This window comes from Gymnoscopelus braueri (assembly GCF_963280865.1).
Source record: "Gymnoscopelus braueri genome assembly, chromosome: 16".
Classification (NCBI taxonomy): Eukaryota; Metazoa; Chordata; class Actinopteri; order Myctophiformes; family Myctophidae; genus Gymnoscopelus; species Gymnoscopelus braueri.
In genome coordinates this window covers 23959957-23981732 of record NC_137616.1, presented here as the reverse complement: position 1 = coordinate 23981732, position 21776 = coordinate 23959957, and the positions used below count along the sequence as shown (strand labels likewise).

The 21776-nt window shown below is 44.3% G+C and overlaps 1 protein-coding gene across 2 annotated transcripts in view; it reads left to right on the top strand.

The window, feature by feature from the left end:
* LOC308102659 (tyrosine-protein phosphatase non-receptor type 14-like) overlaps positions 1-21776 on the top strand; it is a 52633-nt gene that overhangs the window by 2140 nt on the left and 28717 nt on the right. The window contains exons 1-3 of one of the 2 annotated variants that reach the window (XM_080452484.1): positions 1374-1449; positions 15099-15548; positions 19952-20127. In XM_080452484.1, the coding sequence (XP_080308610.1) occupies positions 15375-15548; positions 19952-20127 (350 nt within the window). In that variant the 5' untranslated portion in view covers positions 1374-1449; positions 15099-15374. Of the gene's footprint in view, positions 1-1373; positions 1450-15098; positions 15549-19951; positions 20128-21776 lie in introns of those variants that run through there. The other variant, XM_080452483.1, reaches the window with a different exon arrangement.

Genomic DNA, 21776 nt, shown 5'->3' with positions numbered 1-21776 from the left:
TTGTAAACGGGGAGAGTATACGGTAAAGGCAAATATAGCATTGCTGCAGGAGGCGTGGGCCTTGTACACAGTACACACACACACACACACACACACACACACACACACACACACACACACACACACACACACACACACATCTGGCTGTCTTTATAAGCTCAGAGGCATGCTGTGTAAATTATAGTGCCAGAGCAAGTGGCTGGGGAGCATACAGCAGCTTTAAAACACTGTTAAAGAAGTTGAAGGAGACAAAAAGTAAAAGCCTAATTTATGCTCCGACACAATGGTGTCGCTCGCCGGAAATGAGTGATTTTCAGCGAGCAACATGCAACAAAGCATAAATTAGGTGAAAAGAGTGGGCCTCTATGAGAAAGTCAGCAACTTGGCCGTAGTTTGCTCCCCATCACTGTAGCCCAGTTGTTCTCAGAGTCAGTTTCATTCCAAGGACCCCCATAACAAATGGAAACAAATGGACCTGCAAGGGACCATTTGGTTCCATTTGTACACTCATAGTTACAGACCCATAAGGGTCCATTTAGAACCCCCTCAAAGAACCCAGAGGGGTCCCTGGACCCCTCTTTGAGAACCACTGCCGTATATGGACGGTCATGTTGTTTATCCCCATTTTATACTTTGTTGTATGATGGTGTCCCGCTGCAAAAATGGCAGGTCTACAAGCTCACAACGAGAATGGGTATTTTAGCTATTTTTTAAATGTTTTGAAACATTTCGCCTACAATGACATGCCCAGGTTGAAAGCAGAGAGGAGAGGGAATGTTATTTGGTTGTAGGATATATATTATTGTAGGAACGTTATTTGAAAAGAAAAATATGTTTTATGTAGCTTCAATAGCCTTAGCTACTTGTCTGGTGGTGGCATATTAGATTCAGCAGCATACTGAGGTTGTTTGTGACCCCTGCATATGCCCGCATATCATGAGGCAAAATGTGAAAGATTGAAACATGTAAAGTGGGAAGAGAGGCGGCAATTTTATTGTAGTCCGCTGTTGCTTGATTATAATGTTCTAACTTTTGATTACAACTTTAAGAGGAAAAGTATGGCATACCTTTCTGTAATTTTGGGCAATTGCTCCTGCCATATGACAAGGGAAGAAGAAAGAAAAATAAGCAAGTGTGTTTGTTTATTGTATAAAATGAGTCTGAGACCTTCATAACCCCCTTCAAAGTGTATGTCTGACATTCCATATAACTTCCCCAACACAAACAGGAGTGATTTGGACGCTTAGTAACATTACCTGTAAGCAATAACGCAATCATGTGGTATTGTTGTAAAAGAATGTGTATGCAGATCATGGCTGTTTTGAGATCTTTACATTTTGTGAGCAGTGCTCTTTGTCAGTCTAGCAGACAACAACAGAGGAGAGTGAGCGTGTCCCAACCTGCCCCGCTCTCCCACACTCTACCCCAGGCTCCTACCAGGTGCTATAGGTGAGCTGTCAATCACTCCTCAGCCCGCCCTCGCAGCAGGTCAGCCCCCTCCATTTGCTCACCCCAACAACACCACACAGGCACGCTGCTATGCTCACGTGTGGCTACCCCCCCCCCCCCCCCCCCTACACACACACACACACACACACACACACACACACACACACACACACACACACACACACACACACACACACACACACACACACACACACACACACACACACACACACACACACACACACACACACACACACACAGGTGAACGGGTGATGTTTGCTGAAAATGTTGTTTTGAAGAAGGCTATACTGAGCAAAGCAATACGATAGAATGGTAGTGTGCCATATATTCCCTTCAATAACGTGGGTGGGTTATGAATGCATCACCGTAACATTGTATTCATGTTCGTGAAAGAACATCACATGGATAACAGACACTCTACACCCAAGCGAGTTGCCTCAGAAGGCAGAAGCCACTTATTTTCTCTCTGCCGTGATTAAAATGTGTGAATTTACAGTATGTCTACACTTCACAGAAAAAAAACAATCTGGGGAGGGGAGGGGAGGGAGATGCAGCCTGCCCTAAATGACAGCCAAACCAAATGCGTTGCTCCTGTGATTGTTCCATAAAAGCCAGTGCTTATTGAAGTCACTGTGTTACTGCCTGAGGGTTCAGCATTAGAAAGCATAGTCAGTGGCTTTTGGTGTGTGTGTGTGTGTGTGTGTGTGTGTGTGTGTGTGTGTGTGTGTGTGTGTGTGTGTGTGTGTGTGTGTGTGTGTGTGTGTGTGTGTGTGTGTGTGTGTGTGTGTGTGTGTGTGTGTGTGTGTGTGTGTGTGTGTGTGTGTGTGTGTGTGCGCATGTACACGCGCGTGTGTGTTTGTGTGATGTGGTTCCGGGAGGGGGATGGGGGGCGGGGGTATGGAAAATGTGAAGCACAGCACACAGTGGGTTTTTTCTCTTGCTGTAACAGAACTGGTGGCCGTGGGCTGCCTGTCCCAGGGGCTCTGCTGTTGTTGAGGTGGAGCGACTCCACTATCAACCTCACCACCGATGTTTATTCACCCATTCTCTCCATCCGCCCCTCGTTCTCATCATCCCCTGCTCCCCTCCCTATTTCCCCTGTCCAACTGTACCAACATGATAAGAGCCTGAGAGAGAACCAGCGGTGTCAACATCCCTTCTTCCCCGCAGGTCTCTGGACTTCTATCTATCTTCGCTTATCTTGCTTGTTATTTTCCCATTCTGTTGCCCAGTGTGGGAAGGTGGAGGTTTACCCCCTGTATTGCCTCACACATACACATGGTCTTGTCCTGCACACACACAAACAGTGGTGGACAACGATTCAACAAAGTACATTTACCTGAGTGCTGTACTTTACCTTTTTGTTTTTGTATCTGTACTTGAGTATCCGTTTTTTTGGATACTTTCACTCCACAACATTTCGAAGACAAATATTGTACTTTTGGCTTTACATTTCTAGGAAGGGAATAAGTACATTATTAATTTACCAATTAACCCCTATTTCAAATCTAAATATAAGTTGTTGTTCATTTAAAGCACCTCAGTACTTTAACTCAAGTACAAATTTATCTGCAACTTCTACTTGTAGTAATATTTGACCAGGAGTATCTATACTTTGACTCAAGACCTGCGGTTGAGTAGACCTACTATCTCCACCTCTGCAGACCTCTGCACACACAAACATACACATAATGCTGTTACCTTCTCCCCCTGCTCTTGTGGGTAAGTTCTATACTCCCTCTCCATGACATCAAGCTTCTGTTTCCTGTGCCACAGGATGAGTCGACAGAATCACATCTTTTCCAGTTTGGAAAATGGGTCTCTGGCCTGTGTCACTGGATGTGCCCGTCTTTGATCTCTTCCTTCTCTCCGCGTTAAAGCGACAGTGTTTAGATATCCATGCCAGCCAGGCTGGAATGTTGGCATCCGTGTGTCCCATAACTGTCAATACAGCACAAGCTCTACACATAATAAAACACACAGTCCTGGGTTGGTCCTCTCTCAGGCAAGGTCACACAACTTGCTATATTAACCATTACGCGGAATGTGTCACTCCTCACATACTGATATAGGTATAGCATGGCGAGTGTGTAACACCATTCCAAGGTGAATGCCAAGAATCGTCTGTAAACAACATAGTCTGGACACGCGTGTACTTCAGCGACGAGTGATAAAAGTACCAAGAGGATTAATTATATTACTGTGAAATCCTGAGTGTACAAATTGTGTGTACAAATGGTTCTATTTGTTCATTTTCAGAGTTAAATTAACTGTGAACACAGAGCTACAGCTAGTGGCTGTAATGTATTGGAACATTAACTTGCTTTTGCAGGGGTGAGTGGGGTAAATTGAGGTGTTGAACAGATGAGGAACTCAGATCCTGCACAGTAAAATGCTCAGTGTTGTTGGGACCCCCCCCCCCCCCCCCTCTGCTCACACACAGAGCATTACCTCTACTCTGTGTGTGAATGCTCTGCATGGGTGTCTGTCCTCTCCCTGACCACAGAAGGAATGCGTGCGTGCGTGTATGTGTGTGTGTGTGTGCCTCAGAGAGCGAGAGAGAGAGAGGGAATGAAGAGTGATGCAAAGTCAACATGCTTGTTAAGGCACACTCGCTGTCTGGTTTGATTGACTGATTGAATACTTTATTAACAGTTTGTAAAACGTACAGTGGTACAGTTATACAATAATGGTAAAAGAAAGGATAACACAAAAGGCAATGGGGGATTGTTTCCATTGTGGTCCTATGTATTCAATTCATCCAGACATATAAAGACATACAATACTATACAAGAAATCATCAATACTAGGTAAAAGTGTGTGTCTGTGTGTGTGTGTGTGTGTGTGTGTGTGTGTGTGTGTGGGGGGGGGGGTAATTTCTGGTGGCACCTGGCTCTAGTCTCTGTTTGCAGCTGCTTTTATGTGTGTGTGTATGTGCGCGCGCGTGCGTGTGTGTGTTCTGTTCATTGCTTTGAATTGAAGTAAAGACTCAGGCTATCCTTTTTGAAGAATGCAACACCAGTAATGCTCTGGATGTGTCTATGAACACACACACACACACACACACACACACACACACACACACACACACACACACACACACACACACACACACACACACACACACACACACACACACACACACAGAGAGAGTCTTTGAGTCAGACAGAAACACACATGTCAAGAGTGTCAGGTAACAAAGGGGGTACTGATGGAGTGTTGTCCAAAGTGCCAACCAACCCCTAAAGGCAGCATGACAGAGCGCTGTGTTTGCGCACGTGTGCCTGTGTACATGGATGCATACGTGCCGTGCATGCACACAAGGCAAGCGTAGTTATGTGTGAGCTTATCGCGTCTACCCACATTAGAACAAAGCCTATTTTTGTTTTGGTCAAGTAACCATATACATTATTTGGAGTGTCCTATTTCCAAGTCCCATGAAACCTACACAGTAAAATCCTCAGTGTTAATTTAACTAGCTGAGAGAGTACTAATGGAACTCTTGGAGTTGCAAATGGATAAATGAACACTGGGGATGAGCTAAACACAGTTTAGCCAATCATGTCCAACTAATGCTGTGTGTCTTCCAGATTGAGAGAGAGCTGATCTGAGAGCATCTACTATTCTGTATAATAGACAAATATTCAGTGAAGACAGCCAATGTTGTGAGCTTGTAGACTATTTTCGGCAAATAGATTTTTGGTAGAGGGGAAAAAAAGATAGTATAGACCCCTGTGCGACCCCGGCCAACAAAGTATATTATATAGGGTTTAAGTGGTTAAGGAGACTAAAATCTTACCTCATAATCAGTGCTGCTGCTTTGACAGGCTGTGTCAGTATGGCCTCATAGCCTGCTCTCTGGAGTCACATCAAGGCCTCATTTCCTCCAAACAGTCTCACTGCTACTGAGCCGTCTGCTTCCATGATAAACCAGTGAGACAAACGAGGAGCTTGTGTACATTCACCACTAGCCCTCTATACTTAGTAAAACGGGCCTGAGTTGCAACTGCACTTGGTACGCTCTTTTTTCCCCCTCTACACCAAATGGCTTTGCCAAAAATTGCTGATGTACAAGCTCACAATGCGTCGCAATACAACGCGTCGCTACATGTGAGCTTGTAGATCTGCTATTTTTGCGGTATCGGAGTGTACAAAAAAGAAAGAAAAGTATTTGCTCATTCCCGGTGTTTGTTTGAACGTGCTTGGAGTAGCCAATGTCGTGGGCAATATTTGCAAATTATTTTATGAGCCAGGGCTGGTGAGGAATGTTGACCATGTGGTAAAAAGAGGACACTAGAGGAAGAACAGCTACGGGCTGTAAAGCACTTAACCCGTTTGTTTTGCTACAGCGCTCATGTGTAACGAGAGAGAGAGAGGGACGAGGGGGCAGGAGGATGGGGTGGTGTGTGTGTCTGTGGGGTGGGGAGACGGGGGGGGGGGTGGGGGGTGGTGGTTAGAGAGAGAGAAAGACAAGCAACAGAGATCAGATTGATTGAGTTACACACGCTACACTTGCGTCCTCAGCTCTCGGTGGCCTGCGTCTAATGGTTTTAACAGTAGGTGACAAAGTGCTGTTTTGTTACCGCTATTGTGTGGCTGTGAATGGAGCGAAGCAATAGGACTGCTTGGGGAGAACACACACGCAGGCACACACACACACACACACACACACCACCTATTCAGCAACTCTTCCTTGGATGGGCTTGTGTTGGCGTTTTGTGGACTGCTTGTGTGTTCACGTCTATGGAGTATGGCGATGCACAGTGAAGTCAATGTTAATTTAACTCTCTGAGAGTGTCTCTGGAGGGGCTCTGTCAGTCAGTGCAGTGGGTATGTTCTGTAACACTAGCTGGTAGTGCTGTTTGTCACAGCATGTTTTGGTTTTGTAAATGCCAATGACAAAGATGACCCTGTATTGATTATCCTCGCTGAGGAAGCAGCGGGGTGAAAACATCACCCTCTCGGGTGCGGGGAAAGGGAACCTTGTAGCTGCACTGGTCTCTATACTAGCTACATCTTTTGTCAACTGTTAACTTGTTCGGGTTAGGGTTAACAGGGGTTTGAAACAACCCCGCCTCTGCAAAAAAAAGCAAGAAATGAAATCATATTAATACCAGGTTGCTCTATCCAGCGTCCCCGCACGGAACCAAATGGACCCGTGGTCCTGTACCCTTTCGCTTGCGGAGTAACAAATCGCTGTTGGAGGCGGCGCTGTGTGTGTGTGTATGAGAAGTCAAGTCAATAGTTTGTTTGGCGGCGACGACCACACGTTTTTTTTTTATATAGTTTGTTTGGTGGCGACGACCACACTTTCTCTTTTGTTCTAGGCTATGATCCCATTGCATGGGAGGACGCCCGTCGTTCAGAGTATGGGGAAGTCTCGGGTAAGTCTCCCCATTGGCTTAAAGGATTGAAGGACAGCCAATGATGAAAAGGCCGCTAGAAAGTGTTTAGAAAGTGTCGAGAAAGTGTCGAGTAGTTGATCAGCCTCTTCCTAGACCAGGCTGCAAGCAACCTGGTAAAAAAAAGACTTCAACACCAAATTGGCATTCAGCTATAAATTACGACGAAAGATGAGTAGAGGCATGTGTCAGCAGCATCCTTTGTCTAGCTGAGGTTTGGTGACTTGCAAACGCCACGAGAGAACTCGATAAGCCAACAAAAAGTACAGGCTTGAGAGGGAGGGGAGAAAAATAAAACGTCTTTCTCTCTCCTTCAGACCCTGGCACCTCGCCACAGTGAGACACCCGCAGCTGTCCGCCATCCACTGGACCACGGCCAGGGTGGAGGGGGTGAGAATGGCTTCACGTATAGGCCCAGCCTGCTGCATTGAAAATGAAAAACAAATGCCTTCCCATCCCTCCAGTCGCTCGTCCCCCTCTCCCTCGCCCCCACCCCCCCCCTCTCTCTCTTCCCTCACGCCACAAAATTACAATGTGCAACTTTGTAAATGTATACGCTGTTTTTGCGCGCTGGAAATAAACACGCCAGCTGGGGTGAGCGTTTGCGGCAGCATACTGTAGAAACAGTCTTCCTGCTGGCAGTGGTGGAATGTAACTAAGTACATTTACTTGAGTACTGTACACTTTTAGATACTTTATACTTCTGCACTATATCTCAGAGATAAATATTGTACCTTTTACTCCACTACAATTATTTGTAGTGGACTTTAGTTACAAGTTACTTTGCATATTTAGATTATTATTACAAAATATAGTTACCACTTACACCTCATCCGCACTGCCAGCGAGCGAGCGTTCTGACGGCGACGTCGCGCGAAAAACTGTCCTCATCTGGGGCGATGTGGAGCGTCGGCTATCGCGTTGCGACGTAGCATTAACCAATCATATTAATGGTGGGGAAAGTACTATATTTTTGGACTTAAGTAAAAGTATCAATACTGCAATGTAGAAATACTCTGTTACAAGCAAAAGTCCGGAATAAAAAATGTACTTGAGTAAAAGTACAAAAGTATTGGTATCAAAATGTAGGTTAAAGTAGGCTACCAAAAGTAGAAAGTAGCTACTCATGGTGCAGAATGTACCATTTCAAGTTTACAAATGTATACAAATCTTATACTAAATCTATAAACAATAGCAGATCTACAAGCTCACAATGCCTTGCATCACTTGTAGATCTGCTATTTTCAAATGGCTGAAATATAGGGCTGAAGTGGTTAATGTATGTTTTGTAATGATAATCAAATCTACAAAGTAACTAGTAACTAAAGTTTTCAAATAATTGTATAGTGGAGCAAAAGTAGGCTACAATATATGCCTCTAAGATGTAGTGGAGTAAAAGTATTGGAAATTGTAAAAACTCAAGTAAAGCACAAATACCTCATAATTGTACTTGAGTGTTACTTTCCACCACTATTAAATGAATAAATAATAGGAGCGGACTTGTGGAAAGGACACACACACACACACACACACACACACACACACACACACACACACACACACACACACACACACACACACACACACACACAGTCTCCTTTTCTCCATATGCTGCACATGATAGTCTACGCAAGTAGGCCTACGCATCATGCACAAACACACCACTTAAATTCTTCTTAAACAACCTCTATGGCATATGTTTGCCTGTTTGACTGAAATAAACGTGGCCTAAATGAAGTGAGGGTCTCACTCACTGTATGAAAAGATACATAGTGCACGCATATGATCCACTCAAGTCCCGCAGGTGCAGGACAAACAACAGTTCATCAAATAGAAAAAATAAGTGCACACTGGTAGAAAAAGCTCCGCTATTTATGTATTGCTGTCAACGTTTCGATCAGTTAGAAGTTCATCAGAAATTTTACATTTTCATTAGGAAACATGTAGCTGTAGAATACAACTCTCGTAGACGTATTTATGATTCTGACGTTTTCAATCTACGAGAGTTGTAGGGTTCACCCCCCATGGACACAGGGACTTTCAGCACTATACCCCCGTAGACACTCCAAACATGTACAAATTGAAGGAAAAAAACGGTGCTCACCCCCACGTCCCAAATGTTAACTCTCGCTACGGGGTAGTAGTTTAATGTAATAATCCATATCTTTCAACAAATAAGTGTTTTAATGCCGTCTGTGGCCGATTCTGTCGGAAGTTCCCAATGGGTGGTAGTGACGCGCCCATCTGGTGAAACCCGGAATTACACTCAATGTAAACAGAAAGTAAACGAGGGTGAAAAAATGGCGTTCGGCCACAGACGGCATTAAAACACTTCTTTATTGAAAAGATATGAATTATTACATTAAACTACTACCCCGTAGAGAGAGTTAACATAGCGTGGGGGTAAGCACCATTTTTTCAATTTGTACATGTTTGGAGTGTCTACGGGCCGGGTATAGTGCTGAAAGTCCCTGTGTCCATGGGGGGTGACCGTGAACCCTACAACTCTCGTAGATTGAAAACGTCAGAATCATAAATACGTCTACGAGAGTTGTATTCTACAGCTAGGAAACATGTACTGTAGCGTATAGATCCCAATTTTTCAGGACAATTCCCGAAGAAGCAATAAATAAATAAATAGCGGCTGTGGTGGAAGTGGAAAGTAACTGGTACATGTACTCAAGTACTGTAGGCCTACTTAAATACAATTTTGAGTTATTTTTTACTTTACTGGAGTATTTCCAAATTTCAATACCTTTCCACTACATCTGAGAGGCAATTCAGGCAAATATTCCTACTTTTACTCCACTACACAATTATTTGAAAACTTTAGTTACTTTGCAGATATACATTATTAAATTATAAAACATACATTAACCACTTTAGCCTAATTTTATACATAGGATATTTGAAAATAGCCGATCTACAAGCTCACAATGCATCACCATGCATTGTGAGCTTGTAGATCTGTACCTATTTTCAAACATTTTAGCCTACTTTTACTTTAGGTACTTTAAGTATATTTTGATGCCAATACTTTTGTAGCCTACTTTTACTGAACATTGGCCTTTTACTTGTTGTAGAGTAGCCTATTTCTTCACATTGTTTGCTACTTTTACTTAAGTAAAATATGATATCTGACTACTTCTTCCACCACTGAATAGCGGAGCTTTTTTCACTCACTGTAGCCTACTGTTTGATGGTGGTCGTTTGAACTTTATAGGCTATAAATAAAATATGAAGTAATGAGGGTCTCACTATAGGCCTAGCCTACTGCGTTCAGTAGAACAATCCTCAAATATGAAAACAAAGTGATGTGCAGTAGCTGATGTGTTGTCCGTCCACTATAGGTATTTGAAAATCCAAGTTCCTCCACTCTTTATAAAACGTCTGACAATAAAAAATAATAGCCTATACTATAGATGTAGTATATCGAACAGGCACAAAGCACTATTTTTTTCCCACTCTATGACAAAGCAGTGTGCAGATCTCAATCAGGTCCACAATGGAAACAAGTTCCTTTAGGTTTTTTTGTGTTATCCTTTTAACAACCATAGTAAAATCCTACCTCTGCACTGTTCACAAATCTCTCTGTTAATAAAGTATTTAATCAATAAATAAAAAACAATAAAAAAGTGTTTGGGGGCGGGGCACAGCCGCGAAACCTCGCTCAAATAGAGACCCTGCGAGCGAAAATAGGAGGGGTGGACGACGTCGCTGCATGGTTCGTTGTCGCTCGCGGTAGGTCAGGACGGTCTCATTGAAAAACATGTATTTTAATGAGATTTCATCGCCCGCTCGCGTCGCGTCGCATCGCTGGCAGTGCGGATGGGGTGTTAAGTCCTATTTTATACTTCTGCTTTTTGAAAATAGCAGATTTACAAGCCCACAACACGTTGCCATGCGACGCGTTGTGGGCTTGTAGCTACTACTGTAGCACTACTTCTAAGTACTGTGGCACTTGAGATTTGTTTCAAATGTAAAGTGCAAAATAAAATGTTTGACAAATTTTGATATATTTGAGTATACTTTTCATTTTGGTACTGTAAATATAATTTGATGCCAATACATTTGTACTTTTGCTCAATTTTGAATACAGGCCTTTTACTTGATACAGAGTATTTTGTGGTATTGCTCCTTTTACTTAAGTAAAAAAATAAATCTGAGTACTTCTTCCACCCCAGAGAAGGTTTGGTCCCAACCTATTGTCTGTCTGTCTGGGTTTCACCCAACCACACACTCCGCACCACACCGCTGATTGCTAGTTTAGAGTTGCACTAACTGCTGTCTGGTCCCTTGGCTAACCTCTGTAGAACTTGGTGGGTGTGTTGGTTGTGTAGTGTTGTGCTCTTGTTAATGTGTTAGTGTGTGTGTGTGTGTGTGTGTGTGTGTGTGTGTGTGTGTACGTGCGTGTGTTTGTTGTGTGTGCGGTGTGCTCTGTTCATGCATGTCTATGTTTGTACACCACACGGTGAAAGTATGCATCTTTATTTGTGCCTTTCAGTTTGTGTGTGTGTGTGTGTGTGTTTGTCTGTCTCTGTGTATTTGTTGACAGTGATTTAGCACATGTGTGCGTGAGAACACTTTCTGGGGTGCCCCCCACCTCCACCCCCATTTCTTTCTTTACCGTCGGTTCCATGATGTCACTTCCCCAGTAAGAGCCTGGGCAGAAAGGGGCGGGGCAAAGCCCCCTTGGCTCAGCGTCGGGTGACGGCTGGGCTCAAAAAGACGTCCAATCACAAAACAAAGATTTACTCACCCATCTCACCCATAGTAATTAATGATTCACCTTCAGCGGCTTGTGTGTGTGTGTGTGTAGTATGACTATGCCCAGCAGAAAACGCATGACTAAGATGATGCTATAGTGATTTCTCAGAGGGATTCAGGAGCATGGAATGTACAGTGCTACTGGGTTGGTTCTCACACACACACTTAGTAGTGCAAGCAGGCTTTTTAGTTTGAAATCTCTTACACTGTATAATCCTGAGTGTTTATTTAACCCGACCTGAGGCCGATTCTACAAATACCTTCTAAGAGTTATTTCTTTCTTCTTTCAAGATTTTTTCAAAAATAAAATAAAAATAGCAGATGTACAAGCTTTGTGCCATAATGCAAGCTTGTACATCTGCTATTTTTGAAAAGCCAACACTAAAATCTAAAACGATACAGATGCAAGTTTCCCGGTTTTAATGAGTTAACTCTGAGAATGTAGCTGTAAGGGTCTGTTTGGTTCCATTTTGTGAACTCGCAGAGTTAAATCATACACCCACAAATTGAACCCCATCCCTATTCGGGGCAGGTCAAAGTAGGCACACGTTTGGCGAGAACAGGTGAACATCTGCCGAAAATAGTCGTAGATCGGCATATATACGGGGATGAGATTTGGTGTAGAGGGGAAAAAAAGAGGGGCCAATAGACTCCTGATCAACAAAGTATAGTGTGGATTTTACTGTGTGCTAAAGTAACGCTATGATCGTAAGACAGACGTTTGCTGCTGCTCTCCCTTGTTCATTGAAGAGGCTTTCTCCTCTGTCTCTCTCTCTCTTTCTTTCTCTCTCTCTTTCTCACTAACACACTCTCTCAGACACACACATACACACACAGGCAGGCACGCACGCATGCACACGCACACGCTCTCTCCTTGTGGTACATACTTGTGTCAGGTGTGCTCTGTTTTTCCAGTTGGGGTAGAGAGGAATCTGGGCTCAGGTCCAAGGTGACTATCAGCAGCACCCTGCCAGAGCCCTGGACAAGAAGAAACACATCCCTCCTTCTCTTCTCTTCTCCCCTCCTCTCCCTCTCTCTCCTTTTTCTCCACACCCCCTTCCGTGCCCTCCTCTCCTCTGCTTGTCATACTGTTTTTCTCTTTTAAGTGCCATGTGTTCCAGTCTCTCTCTCTCTCTATCTCTCTATTTCTCTCTCTCTTTTCATACTACCCACACACATTTTCTCGATACTTTTGTAACACATTTTGATTCTCCATATTCTTCATTTCCTATTTTCCCTGCACTTCTCATTTAGCCTCTCTCTCTCTCTCTCTCTCTCTCTCTCTCTCTCTCTCTCTCTCTCTCTCTCTCTCTCTCTCTCTCTCTCTCTCTCTCTCTCTCTCTCTCTCTCTCTCTCTCTCTCGCCCTGAACTTTCTCCTTCATCTTTTGTTTAGGGTTTCAGCTTGAGGGTTTGCCAGTTCTGTCAATGAGCTCCGTTTTAGTATGGAGGAGAGGTTGTTGTTATCCCCCTGCTGAGGAGGCGGGAAGCATTTGGACTCGTGTTTCTGGTCTGTTTCCTGCCTAACAAAGCTGGAAGAGGCCACAAACATAACACCACCTTTCTGCCATGCTAATTAATTCAATAACGACGCGATGTTAAGAGCAGTCACGCTGGAATGGGGCAATACATCACTCTGTTTAAAGCTAATATTTAGGTGTAATATATATATTAGGTAATATTTATAGCTGTATAGGTGACTGACAGCCAGGTATTTCTTTGCTGTGTGTTAGTCCATTTATGGATATGCATACATAGGTGTGTGTGTGTGTGTGTGTGTGTGTGTGTGTGTGTGTGTGTGTGTGTGTGTGTGTGTGTGTGTGTGTGTGTGTGTGTGTGTGTGTGTGTGTGTGTGTGTGTGTGTGTGTGTGTGTGTGTGTGTGTGTGTGTGTGTGTGTGTGTGTGTGTGTGTGTGTGTGTGTGTGGGCTCCACTTCAAAGCCATTCTGTTCATCAGACTTCTGTAGACTACATGAAAGCTTGAAGCTGATGGTTAACCCAGGTATGGCATTCAAATGACTCCCCCAAAGACTCATACTTCAAACCACTGTGTGTGAGTGTGTTTTTTGTGCATGCTTGCGTGTGTGTGTAGCAGAGTAGTCCTGTCTGAAGCCAGAAGCACCCTTGGGCGGGGAGATAGGTCTTTGGTTTCTCTGTGTTTGAATCCAGGTGGTTACAGCATATGTGCACGTTGTATACAGTGTCTGTTTGAATGACTGTGTTTTGCCTTTCAATACATGTATCTCTTTGCATGTTGTGGAGTCACAATGTTAATAGTGGCCATCAAGTAAACTCTTGAAAGCGTCGCTTCAATGTGCGTTCACGTTAAGCATGTCGCGCGCGTGGGCATGTGTGTGTGTGGGTGTGTGTGTGTGTCACATTATCTGACTGCACTACTACTGTTTAAGTCCTTCTATATCTATGTATTTATGTGGACATGAACACATTATTTAAAAAAAAAGTGACCTCACAAATGGCTACACTGTACAATGTCTGGCACTGTGGTCTTGTCGGGACATAGAGAGGGAGAGGGGAGATAAAAAGGGAAGGAAAGGCCTCCCACACAGGCAGATATGAGACTTTAGAAGCTCCATTAGCTCCTCAAAGCCAGCTGCTGGGCTCAAATGAATGTCTGCATTCTGCTGTTTGATGTCCAGTCATCCATGGCCTTACATCCCTGCCCCTGTCTCCTGCAGCTCCCCTGGTCCGACTCTGGGCCACATACGGCTGGAGGGAGCACAGCTGCTAAAGCTATACAGTCTAGTATAGAGTCCGACCAATATTGGTCTATATACTGTATATATCGGCCATTACTTGACTTTTTTGATGACATCCGTATCAGCAGTAGTATGTAACCCTATACAAACACTATCAGAAATAGCCCATCTACACTTAGATCTGCTATTCTTTTTTTAAGTTTTTGAAAATGTAAAAAAAATGGGTTTTTACCATTTTTGTGGTTTATTTTGTGGTTAATAAATTCATTTAAGATTGATTAGATGATTTTGCAGTTTTGTTCAAAACTTCAGTAATCAGTGGCTAGGTGACTAGCATCGGTTCTATTCGGTCGGCCTCTAAACTTGTAGCTATCTGCTACTTGGCCTCTAATGCTCCTGCTTACAATTCTAGTATTGTTAATAGTAATAGTAGCTAACGTTGCCATTGGTACTGGTGGTTCTGCAAGCTTGGTGTTCATTTTCTTGTTTCAGTTTTGGCTTACACTTTGTTGCGGAGGAGGGGGCATGGGGAGTTCATATAAGAGGCCCGTGTTGATTTAAGCACCATGTTGCCGTGTTGCAGAAAGATGGTTTGATGTGCAGGAACTTCTATTTATTTGCAACTCTGAGAGTGTACAAATGTAACCAAACGCTAAATGGTCACTCAGGATTGTAGACATGACATTTTCACAGGTTGCTGTGCCATGTCAACTGATCTATCTCTTTCACATCTGTCTCCCTGCAGCATCCGCTGATCCTCCCTTCCTCCTGGGCCGTTCATCCTCCTCTCCAGACATCTTCGGGAATGGGCCAGCGCCTCCCCGGTGTGCATTTCTCCACCCGGTGGTGTGGCTGGCGCCATGTGAGGGTGAGGAGGGCAGCAGCCTGGTCCTAACACCCACGGCCCCCCACCCTCTCTCTCTCTCTCTCTCTTTCTCTCTCTCTCTTGCTTTCTCTTGTGTGACTTTTGACCTTTGACCCAGCCGCAAACCCGGCCGCGAACCCCCCCTCCCGCTGAGCCATGCCTTTCCGGCTGAAGCTACGGCGCACGAGGCGCTACAATGTCCTCAGCAAGAACTACTTTGTGACGCGGATTCGTCTGTTGGACAACAACGTGATCGAGTGTACTCTGTCAGTGGAGAGTACGGGACAGGAATGTCTGGAGGCGGTCGCACAGAGGCTGGAGCTACGGGAGGTGAGAAGAACCCATTCACACACACACACACACACACACACACACACACACACACACACACACACACACACACACACACACACACACACACACACACACACACACACACACACACACACAGCATAGTCACACATGCATTTTGACGTTTGGGAGGCCATGTGCGTGTGTGTGTGTGTGTGTGTGTGTGCTAGTGCCACGCGTCTCCCTCCAGACCATGTGTGTGTGTCCGTGCCCTCTGCTCTCTGTCCCCTGCAGGGCTCTTGTCTGTCTCTAACGAAGCGTGGCGTCCCCCTGTCCTCTTTTCACTGGCGGAGAAAGAGATACTGCTCATCCGCCTCTCCCACTGTCCCTCCGACACCCCGACCCCCCGACCGCCCTCCACATTCTCCCTTCGTGTTTCGCCCGCCCCATCTTTCAATCTGTTTATGTCACTCCTGTTGAGGAATGATCCACTTTTTTTACCCGCTGGTATCAGATCGGAGTCGTTTAACCATTTATGCCCTATATACTTCGTCACATGACGAATAGTGAATATAGGTGTTCTACAAGCTTGTAGATCTGCTATTTTCACATATTTAAAACATTTTGAAATGTTTTGGTAAAAACAAATCCCTTTTTATTTTTAACTACACCGCCAGCCACTGAGCCACCAGCCTACTGGGGAACGATGCAAGTTCGGAATGCATCCCCACCTGGTTACGCAATACCTGTTGTACCCATTGTCAGAGTCTGTCTATCTGTGTCCCTTTTATGCCCATACATGGAGTTCTGTGTCTGGCATGCCCAAATATGGAGTCCAGGACAGTCGATTTGCGGATTTATTAATACTAGAGGTTTGGGCTGCGCGGTCCTCACACCCTACATCGCACCACTGATCCGACCAATATGTCTGAGTCATAGTGTCGGGGGTTTTGTCAGAGTACCCGACCCGTCAGTGTCCCTTTTGTGCCCATATATGGAGATGTCTGTTTCTGTCTGTCTACCTGTGTCCCTTTTATGCCCATATATGGAGATGTCTGTAAGGCCGTGTCCATTTTATGCTCATACATGGAGATTCCTGATTTCATCAGTATATGCTCATATATTGGAATGTCCATATATGGGAATATTGGTTGGAGATCCGCCGATCCGACCGATTTCCCACTCCGCACATCACTCCTTCGGGTCTGAATTTCATTGGTCAGGCGGTTCTCGAGATATGCTGGTGACACACATTTATAGATGGATGTTTGAAAGGGGTCAATCTGCTTGGTATTTAGTATTTCATAATAGACAAACACTCAGCGAAAATAGCAGATATACAAGCTCAGCTTGTTGCATTGCAACGCGGTGTGATCTTGTAGAACGGCTATTTTCAGTGAGGAGAGATTTGATTTAGAGGGGAAAAAAGCACAAGACCAAGTGGGGGGACCCCGGCGATAATAGCAGATCTACAACAAAATATACAGTATATACACTATACAGTATATGAAATATTCAAGAATGAATTTTTCTATATATCAACAAATCGATTAACCACTTGAGCCTTACTTTATATTTCGGTGACGTGCAAAAATAGTGAAAATAGTACAAATTCACAACACATTGCATTGCGATGCGTTTTGAGCTTTCACCTATAATGACATCACCGAAATAGGGATAAATTATTATTGTATTGCCAGGGAAAACTATTGCATTATCGATTATTTTGTACACACCCCTACTGACAACCTTTAAGCCACTTTTATGTGTCTCACATTTTGTGCAACCACCATCCTTCTCTGTGTTTTCCTTCCCAATATGTTCTTTGTGTGGCCAGCTTGTGCACAGGATCAAAGGGAGGCATTGGACTGTATTTGGGCTGTATTTGCATGTTTTACGCGTGTGCTCGTTCAAGTGCTTGTCTTCACCCTCTAGAGGTTGTAAAACAGTAGAGCGAGGGGGCGGTGGAGTTGTCCATGCTCGCAGTGTGTTGTGATATTTGCCAGGTGTCAGTGATAGTCATAAATTATAGGGAGCGCGCCCCAGACACCCCCGCTTCTGCCTCTGTCTGCCCCGTTACATGCACACTGTGTCCGGACTGTTTGTGTACTGTGTACATGTGTGTGTTTGTGAGATCTTTTAAATTATAATGTCTTTAGTCAGATAAACAGTTTAGACACTTTCAATCTGGCGTCCCTATTTTGGGCCAGACATAATAGGATTTGTTTTTGTTTTCAACATTCTTTAAACTTTCTAATTTATAAAACAGTATAATTTAGTAGTTAGAAAGCTGGAATAGTGAAGGGGAGACCCCAGGGTGGCAAAGACTAGTTAAAGTCAACGTCACACAAGTTGCACACCCAGGCCCTGAATCACCTGCCTGCTTACTCACCTCAAACCACATTTTACCCAAATTGTGACGATAAATACAGCAGATTAAGCGTTTTAGTTTCAGTGAGTCAGTTGACGTTTGCTGCTTTTGAACGAGTGACTAGTGTGAGAGGAGGAGTCATTCACTTAAAGCACAGTTGCTGAGCTACACCACAAGGTCAGAATGAGTTGATGTCTTGATGCAGATGAGATAAAATGACACTTCTTTACCCTGGCTGTGGGTCATTTCTGTGGTATTTGGTCTGGCTTAGTTCTGTCTAATAGAGTTCCCCAGTTGCTGTCAGACATTTTGATCAGATTTGAAGGAGAAATATTTGCTTGCTGAGTGTTTTGTCTGGTATCCTAATCTCTCCTCTGATCTCTCCTCTCCTCCGCTTGTTTGTCTTTGTCTCTCCTTTTCTCTGTCTTCCCCTTCTTTCCTTGTCTCACCATTTCCCCCATAATCATTCTTTGCCTCTCCCTTTCCTGCCCAATCTCTTGCCTCGATCTCTCTTTCTCCCACTCATTCCTTCTTCTCCATCTCTCACCGTATGTATCCCTCTTCTTTGTCTCTTCATCCTCCCTTCGTCCGCTTCCATTTCCTCCTCTCCTGCCTCCCCTTATCCTAACCTTTTTTCAACCACTCCTTTCCAAGGTCATTATAGTTTTGCATTTCATTTTTGACTTTTTGTTTTTAATTTCAGTTTAGTTTTTAATTTGTTTTAAAAGCAGGTTTACTAGTTTTGTTTAGGTTTTGAAAAGGCATGTTTTAGTTTAGTTTGTATTAGTTTTAGTTGTAGCTCGTTTTTTTTATTGTAATATGGTGTAATCGGGTTGAGATTCAAACCGGTCCAAAAAGTAGTGAAAATAGACGATCTATAAGCTCTCAACGGGTCGATGCGTTCTCTATTTTTTAAGGAAAATATTGGAAGATTCTCAGTTCTGACGTGCGATTCATGAAAGGGGGTGCAGATCACAGGTGTATCTCATTTTCGTTTGAAAGTCAGAGGTGCGCTCCCGTGGAGATAATTAGCATTGTTCCACGCCCCATTTAAGACCATAAAAGGCAACCGGAAACATCCAACGTCACACGAAAAACGCCATCACTCTTCAAAATGGACAGATCTACAAGCTTGCTGCTTAATAAAGTATGCTATTATAATAGCCTACTCTCACGTGTAATGAGAATATGAAGAACCACTGCATTAGGATATAATGTACACACACACTTTCATTTACAAATAGTTTGAAATTTGAACATACATGAATGTAGCTATAATTATAACCCTTGGAGATCAAAGAGAACGAGAGAAGGAAAAAAAATACATTTTATTAGGGACCCATGAAAACATTTGAATGACCACCTGTGGGTCCGGGACTCATTACATTGAAAACCTAGCAACATCACTGCACTTTCTCTATGATTATTAACCTCGCATCACCAGTCTTTCCACCTCGGAGGAAAGCCTGGTGTCTGTTACTAAAGACCCATATGATCCGGTCTAGGCCACGCCTACTGAAAAAGAAAAAAGAAAAAAGAATCCTGTTTCCGGATTGTCGCGATCCGGTTTTGCGGTGCCGCTTTGTTTTGGTTCCCCAATCCCTATTTAAATGGAATAGAATTTCCCCGTGGGATAATACGGATAATACAGACGCTAAATAGTCTCCGGAAAGTACACTCACATTTATATTTAAAAAATAAGCTAAACTACGCCGCATCAAGGATTTTATAGGACGGACCTATTTTGGGGTGAGACGTGTTTCCGGTTTGTCGCGATCCGGTCGCTGATGACGCGGATGACGTAGAGCTCCCGACCGGATCATATACCCGAAAAGGAATGGTGCCCAGGCTATGATTATAGTTAGTTTTGCAAACACAACCCCATTCAGTTAGTTATCTAGTTTTTTTTTTTTTTTTGCAAAGGCTCGTTTTAAAAAAACGTTTCTTTTATAAAACGTTTTGTTAATTATTTTGTTTATTATTATTTATATTAGTTTTAGTTAACTTTAATAACCCTACTCCATTCCTTTTGTTCTCTCGCCCCCTCTCGTCCCTCCTCCCGGGGGTCCAGACCCACTACTTCGGCCTCTGGTTCCAGGGAAAGACCCAGACTCCGGCCCAGCGCTGGGTGGAACTGGAGAAGCCCTTGAAGAAACAGCTGGATAAGTTTGGCAACGAGCCGCTGCTCTTCTTTGGCGTGATGTTCTACGTGCCCAATGTGTCCCGGCTGGAGCAAGAAGCCACCAGGTACTGTACATGTTTTAACCATGGGAGACATTGATGAATTGTGCTTTGATTGGCTTGGTGGAATGTTGAGCATTGTACACCATATATTTTTATGGTTAACTGGTTCTCTGATATCAGCCCTGCGATGAGTTTGACCACACACACGTGTGTGTGTGTGTGTGTGTGTGTGTGTGTGTGTGTGTGTGTGTGTGTGTGTGTGTGTGTGTGTGTGTGTGTGTGTGTGTGTGTGTGTGTGTGTGTGTGTGTGTGTGTGTGTGTGTGTGTGTGTGTGTGTGTGTGTGTGTGTGTGTGTGTGTGTGTGTGTGTGTGTGCGTGCGTGCGTGCGTGCGTGCGTGCGTGCATGTGTTCGTGTATACTACAGTACAAGAGAGCATACATGAGACATGGGAAGCTAAGAAGTGAGTATAAGTGAACCTGACCTGGTCAGAATAGGATAAGATGTTATTTTTGTGTGTGTGTGTGCATGCGCGTGCGTGCATGTTTTTGTCAGTGTGAGAAAGAGCAGAGAGAGTGAGCGTGTTGGCTAGCTGTGAAAAGGGCATCCAGGGGTCAGTGTGTAGATAGGGCAGCAGTGTCTGCCATCTCAGATTCCCTCTCACACACACACACACACACACACACACACACACACACACACACACACACACGCGCACACACACATGCCGTGTTCCCGCCGTGAGTCTGCTAGCACTAAGCTGGTGAATTTGCTGCTGCTGCTTGACTGGATGTGGTAAAGGTCAGAGCTTGACGTTTGACTCAGGGCATTAAAGTGTGTGTGTGTGTGTGTGTGTGTGTGTGTGTGTGTGTGTGTGTGTGTGTGTGTGTGTGTGTGTGTGTGTGTGTGTGTGTGTGTGTGTGTGTGTGTGTGTGTGTGTGTGTGTGTGTGTGTGTGTGTGTGTGTGTGTGTGTGTGTGTGTGTGTGCAAAAACCTGTTAACCATTGATCCGGAAGAATTGAATGTGCTGTCCAGGTGGTGCAGGGGGGTAATTGCCCAACACTGTGGGGTTCGATTCCTCCACGGTACCTCTGAGTCGGTCGGCTGCTCCAACCAACACAGTTGGCCGTGTTGGTGTGTGTGTGGGAAGCCGGCAGGGGAGGAGGGTATTCTCTGTCACTGCACTAGCGTCTCCTAGTCCAGTGTTTCTCAAAGTGGGATCCGGGTACCCCCAGGGGTCCTTGAGTGAGTTCCAGGGGGTCCCCAGCTAAGTGATTGGTAACTCTGAGAGCGTACAAATGTACGATGTCTGATGACATCTACATTCAGGCAATGGGCTAAAGCTGGGTGGGAACTATGCTGAATTTAGAAAATAGATAACAGCATCACAGAACCAATGCAAAGACTGAAGGGTGTTCCTTAAATGGGGATGTAGTAGTTGGATTAGTTGTCAAAGCAGTGTCCTCTGTATGTGTTGTGCCAGTGGCAGTCAAAGTGGAGTCCGACCGTTGTGTGTGTGTGTGTGTGTGTGTGTGTGTGTGTGTGTGTGTGTGTAGGTTCATTAGACACAGGCCATGGTCTGTAGGTCAGTATTCCAGGAATCCCCTGCGGGCTTTTACACTGTGTGTGTGTGTGTGTACAGGGTTAGGGGGTTATGGCGGGGCCTTAGGAACAAGTTCAGGGAACAATAGCCCTCATTTCCAACCTCTCTCTC